Genomic DNA, 6673 nt, shown 5'->3' on the forward strand with positions numbered 1-6673 from the left:
ACCCCATAAGGCTAGATAGCCACGTAAAGTTTCCAACTTTACTCTTAAGCATGACTAGGAGGAGCTCAAAAGATCAAAAAGGGCTAAATGAAAGACTTAATGAATGCATGAAGCCCTTAAATCCATAAAGTTGGCACCTTTATGCCAAAAGAGCTCATGTGAACCTTAGATCTAAAAGAATAGACATTTGGGACGTCCTAATCCCCAACATCCACCCAACCATGGCTAAAAGCATAAGATCTAAACAAAGAAGATATCTAAGCAATTAATAAGCATGGTGAGAACTCTATACCTCAAAAACTTGGCAAATGAGATAGAGATTTTGGATCCAAGATGTTTTCTTCAAGCCAAGAAACGCCTACTTCCTTAGCTCCTTCAACATGCACCAAAAATAAACACTCAAGGCTCTCCCAAAGCTCACACACTCAACAATGGAATACAATGCTCAATTTTAGGGTTTCTGGACAAAGGAGGTTGGTAAGGACGCCAGCAAAGGGACTTAAGGCCTTTAAATAGGGTGCAACACCCTGAATATTAGGGTTTCTCAATCAGCTTCCAACTCATCGAGTACCCTTCACAAACTCGCCCAGTTGGTCCATAAAAGGTGCTTCCCAAAAGCCTCCAACACGTCGAGTTTCCCACCACCAACTCGCTGTGTTGGTCCCTAGGAAAGGGCATTAGTTTCCACAATTAATCTTCTAGATTCCAGGTGTTACATTTAATCTACGAGAAACAAAAATCAAGTAAAGTATTCATAAAGTTGATCATTCAAGCAGTATCCCCAACATGGGAACACAGGAACAAATAATCAGAAACATATAGAGTGTTCACAAAGGTAAGCTTCTAAACCCACTTTTTGAATCCCTTATCTCATCTGTGAATGTTTATTATATGATTGATTGTTTAAGAAAAATTTGGCAATATTTCTCCTTAGCTCCCAAGTGTGTGTGTGTGTGTGTGTCTATATATATATATATATATATATATATATATATATATATATATATATATATATATATATATATATATATATATAATACATGTTCACATCCTAAATGAGATAAAGTATTCAAAAAGCAGTCCCAAACGGGGACAGCCCGAAATTAATTTCTAAATCAATTACGGGTGGGTATTTCTAGGCTAATGATAATTACAAAGAAGACACACAAACAAACAGAATTTGGAAGAAATTTTTTTTGTCATTTATAGCATCTTGCTTTTGTATATTTTTGTTATTTATTGCATACAATTTTGTTTTATGTTTTCCACAATAGCATTGTACTTTAAATATTATATTGTTTATTCTATTAAACCATTGTACTTTTGAATATATTTTTTATTTATAATATCATATTTATCCTATTATAGCATTGTATTTTATAATATTTTTGTTACTTAATAACATTGTACTTTAAATATTATATTGTTTTTTCTATTTGAGCATTGTACTTTTGGAAAGTACAATGCTATAATGCAAAAAAAATGATTTTTTTTTTTTGTGTATTTGTATGTAATTTGGAAAGTACAATGCTATAATGGAAAATGAAAAAAAAAATAGTTTGTAAAGTAGAAACTATTTTGTTTTCATTTTTTTTCCATTATAGCATTGTACTTTCCAAGTTGCATACAAATACACACTATTTTTTTTATTTTTTTCAATTATAGCATTGTACTTTCCAAATCGCATACAAATACACAAACTATTTTTTTTCAATTGTGACATTGTACTTTCCAAGTTGTACGCAAATACACTAACTTTTTTTTTATTTTTTCCATTATAGCATTGCACTTTCTGCATAAATACACTTAAACATGTTTCCTACACATATTGCATATTCAGTATTGCATCATACATCATACACATTACAATATAGACAAATACACTTAAACATACATACTACACAAAAAATTTGTGTATTTTGTATGTAATTTGGAAAGTACAATGCTATAATGGAAAAAAAATAAAAATAAAAAATAGTTTGTAAAGTACAAACTTTTTTTTTTCATTTTTTCCATTATAACATTGTGCTTTCCAAGTTGCATACAAATACACACTTTTTTTTCAATTATAGCGTTGTACTTTTCTAGTTGCATACAAATACACAAACTTTTTTTTTCAATTATAGCATTATAGCATCATATATATATATATATATATATATATATATATATATTCATTTTGTCCACACATTACATACATAAATACATACATTATACATACAAATACACTTAAACATACTTCCTATACATATTACATATTCATTATAGCATCATATTTTTTTTCATTATAACAACCTACTTTTTTTTCATTTTCCATACATACAAATTACGTATATAATTTCAAAAGTCATACACATACACAAATACTACACATACAAATACACATGGAAAAACACATACATCATACACATACAAATACATATCATATATACACAATATAAACATTCCACATACAAAATGAAAGATAAAAAGATGAAAAGGATCGTGTGGTGGTGTAATTTCGAAGTTTGCAGCGAGGTTTCCACAATTCCGACAAATAAGTGATGTTCCAAATTTTTTCCGGTAGGAGCTCTAAATTCTGACACTAAAGCTGGAAATTCCAGTAAAGAATCACTACAAATTCGAGTTTTCAGTGGGGAAAAGAGTAAAGTAAAAGAAATTAAAAAAAAACGGTACATAGTTAGACATCGTTACCTGTCGCCGGTGATGGGAGTTGCCGGTGATGTGTGGGGTTGGGGTTTTTTCTGGCGAAATCGAATATATTGATGATTATTCGTTCGGTGCAGAGAGAATTAGTGTTGAGATGAGAAGGGAACACATAACACAAGACAAAAGAAAATGGAAGTATTATTCGTCTAGAGTATTAGTGGCCACAAAATGTCAATAGTGCCGACACATGAGTGGAGGGAAGTTTGACGCCATCTGTTTAGAGTATTAGCGGTGACACCGTCGCCACTATTGGTGTCGCCACTATTGGTATATGAAACGACGTTCAAGCCGTTGGATTTGCAACAAGATCAATGGGTAGGGTGTAATCTTGGACTTTCACTCGGATCATGGTCAAATAGTATTAGCGGCAATGCCTTTAGCGACAACAACTAACGCGAATGTTGGTTGTTACCGCTAATACTCGTATTTCTTTTAGTGAATAAAACCAGGTCATAAAAAAACATCTTGACATTTGTTGAAACATGTTAATTATGCAAATTTAGCTAATGTTTAATATTTATTTGGCATTAGGTATCCGATCCATTCCATTCTTTCGAGCTATGTAATCCAAAATACTTAGTATTTACAAGTAACAATAAACAATAATGAAAATGATGTATATTTATTTCATTCCAACTCATCATTTTTCTATCGTTTCTAATTATATTACATCTTACAACTACGTACTTCACCCGTAGTTTTCTTATTCCTTTAATTATGACTATGGTTCCTAGTTACATTCTTTTGATATATAACATATAACATATATCATATAGAAAGACTCGTGATAATATGGTGTGCAAGCTATCCATATGCACTTATAACGTCATTGAATGCCATCAACATGCTTTTATCTTATCTTCTTCGCCCACCAAACCCACTTTCACGTTGGCAGTTGAAGTAGACTGCTGCCACCGGAGAACCAAGGTTGTAAAGCTCCGCAAAGTCTTTAGTATTGAAGTTCTGACGCCATCCAGGGGCATACACAGTTTGTCGACCCAACTGTCGGAATAACACAAAAACCATGCGATGAATTCCCATTGACGGCCTTGGACTCTCATAGCACACAATTTCTTGGCCTAAAAAAATTAATAAGATTGAAATTAAACCCTACATTACAAAAATAACAATCAAGAAAGATAACAAACAAAAATAAATGAACTTAAGGTGTTGCTTTCGGCATTTGATCCGGGAATCTAATCACATTAATTAAAGTTTATAGCACACTAGAGATGAATTTGTGGGAGATTGACCCTTACCCCATCTTGTTATGGCTTTCAACATGTTCTAAGGAATCGATTATAACGAGAATAAACATTCACACATGCTTTAGTATCAAAAATTTAAGATTTGACATCATTTAGAGACTGATTAAGTGTCTGTTTGGATATCTTTTTGTTTTGCTTTGGGCAGAAAAGATTCTTGGATGACTTAAAAGAGTGAATGCTTTATGAAATTCCTATCCTTTCAAGTGCATATTGCTTATAGATTTCACTTTAGTTGTACAGACGACAGTGACGTTGATTCATAATAATTATTATAATAATAATAAAAAATAGAAAAGTAATATTTTATAGTACCCTTGTTTGCAAGAACACGTATGCTCAAAATAAAATTTGGATTCTTATGAAAAACAAAACCACCCTACCTTTGAGGATTGTTATGTAAATTAGCGAAAATACCTCTTCCTTTGCTCACCTTTTACCATATATACTTATTAAGAAAAATAAAACGAAGTAGCGATCAGCATAAAATCGTGGAAGGATAGAGTTCGTGGACCACAGTATAGTTTTATTTACGCGATTTTTTTTTTTTTTTTTCAATTTTTATGCAATTAGCCGCAATAAATGATTTCAGAACTAGTGGAGCAACGAACAATATGAATTGTTGGATGGGAAATAAAAAAACAAAACACTCACCAAAACGTGCTCCCGTGGTCGCTGGTATATCGGTCACCAACCTATGTGGTTTACATGCAGAGAATAAAGTATTACAAAAAGCAAACGAGTAGACCAATCAGAAGTAACATAAAATATGATGTAGAAAAGAGTATCTGAGATTCGACTTTTACAATAAAAACAAATATATGTTGTTTTCGGAGGTAACATGGTATCAAAAATAAAGCTAGAAAGTAATAGTGATAAATGATGGTTGACCATTGAGTTTAATAATGAAGTGAGAACCTTGTATATCTAAGCTTGCTTTTTGTTTATGTGGTAGCCAGATTAAAGCCATGAAAGCCACTTATATGCTCCTAGACTTTTTTATTCTCTTTAAAGTTGCTCATCATGGTTATAATTTCTTTCATTTTGTCACGTTTAATGATTAAGGTTTAGATCCAAGCCCTTTGTAATTTAGGTTAAACCGATAAAATGAAAGAAATTATTACTTCGGTTTAACCCTCACTATTAAAGGAGCAATCCATTGTCTATCACTATATTGTCACATTTTGAAAAACTTATTCTATTTGGTAAAATGGTTTCCAAAAACATAAATTGAATTTTTTTTTCGTTTCGCACATAATAAATGTCTTCTTATACAAGGAGCTTACCAATGCAAGTATTCCCTAAGGTTAGGGTCACTAGGACTTGGAGCATCAGGATCGACCATCACCTAAAACAGTAATAATGTAACTAAAATAGTTTAATTATAGTTCACAAGAGCGAATTTGGAAGAACGAAAAAGTGAAAGAAGTAAGGAGGATTAAGAATGAAAAGAAACTAAACGTACTAAAGTGTGAAAAGCCCGGAGGTCGTCACCTCCAATATCAACCCTAGGTTGATTTACCACCTGAGAGGGTTTTAGCTCGCATCCATTGCTAACTTCTCTATCGTTGTATGTTACAGAAAGGTTAATCGACTTTGTGAAACTGTCGAGAACATCTCCTATCACACGTCCAACAACCAACGGGTCCCTCTCCCTAGGCATCATACGAAAATTGGAATTTGGGTTTAGTTTGTTGTGTTTCTTTAAAGCCGGTTGGATCTTGTAGTGGTTTGCATGGAAGTAGTGTTGGTATTTATAGGGTTTTTATTTTTCTTTTTGGAATTGGAGAACATAGTGTGTGGCACCACTACTACATCACACACAAACATATTCCCTTTATGATGTGATCGATTTAAAATATTGAGGATTCTCCTATGATAGATAGACCAGTGGCGAAGGCTGAGTGATAGACTTGTCAAAAGTTTTGCTCTTTCACGCAGTATATGGTTACCAAAGCATGTTGGACTCTATCTTTAGATTCAGAAACAAGAATTCAACAACTAGTTAGTTCTAGAAGTCGAAGGTAAAAGTAATTTGGATAGATAGATAGAGTTATCATTATCATTTGGAATCGGATTGCATTTTTGTAATCTTATCACATAAATAAACGTCATTGATCCGGCACCTCAAATCACTAGATGACATGTATAACAAAATTTAAGGGACAGAGGCGCCGAGAGACAGAATTTTTCAAGTTTTATCCTCGTATTATGAGTATCTTAAGTAGTAGTAATTAACTAGGTCTCTAATTGGAATCTCACAAGTATTAAGGTTAGTGTCACTTGTGGTTCCAAAAATATTAAGTCAGAAGTACACTACAAGAATAATGGGAATTAGCGGCGACAACCATCTTTAGCGACGACATGTAACTTTCGCGTTATGTGTCGCCGCTAAAAGTGGCTATCACCGCTGATTCCTATCGACCCCTGATCCGCATCGACATATGAGGTGAAACCTTACACGTTGATTTTGTCCCTAATCTAATGACCGAAACTCAATAATACTCAAAAATTTTGACCATCAAAATTTTCTCCAAAACATGTCGCTGCTAATACTCTATATGTCACCGTTAATACTCTGTCTGTCGCCGCTAATTCTCTTCACAAGTATAACCCCCTTCAGCTCATCCCTCTTTTGTGAACCCTTTCTCTCTATAACGACTCTGGCAACAACTCCTTTTTTCATGTTTTTCTTATTC

General features: G+C 33.1%; 1 protein-coding gene across 1 annotated transcript; it reads right to left on the reverse strand.

The window, feature by feature from the left end:
• Positions 1 to 3312: 3312 nt before the first annotated feature.
• On the reverse strand, positions 3313 to 5691 carry LOC145086207 (protein HEADING DATE 3A-like). Its single transcript, XM_079023953.1, has 4 exons — positions 5440 to 5691; positions 5261 to 5322; positions 4629 to 4669; positions 3313 to 3788 (listed from the first exon to the last, which is right to left on the reverse strand). Exons 1-4 carry the CDS (start codon positions 5638 to 5640, stop codon positions 3565 to 3567), a joined length of 528 nt encoding a protein of 175 aa, XP_078880079.1. The 5' UTR covers positions 5641 to 5691; the 3' UTR covers positions 3313 to 3564.
• Between the last annotated feature and the right edge of the window lie 982 nt (positions 5692 to 6673).

The sequence above is a fragment of the Lactuca serriola genome, chromosome 2, assembly GCF_051521515.1.
Source record: "Lactuca serriola cultivar US96UC23 chromosome 2, Lser_US96UC23_V15, whole genome shotgun sequence".
Classification (NCBI taxonomy): domain Eukaryota; kingdom Viridiplantae; phylum Streptophyta; class Magnoliopsida; order Asterales; family Asteraceae; genus Lactuca; species Lactuca serriola.

Bases quoted from the DNA above. Each gene is read 5' to 3' on its own strand.
- LOC145086207 (XM_079023953.1), bottom strand. From the start codon at position 5,640: ATGATGCCTAGGGAGAGGGACCCGTTGGTTGTTGGACGTGTGATAGGA. The intron at 4,670-5,260 runs GTAAGCTCCTTG...TAAACCACATAG, and splicing joins CTTAGGGAATACTTGCATTG to GTTGGTGACCGATATACCAG. The intron at 3,789-4,628 runs GTGAGTGTTTTG...TAATTTTTTTAG, and splicing joins GACCACGGGAGCACGTTTTG to GCCAAGAAATTGTGTGCTAT.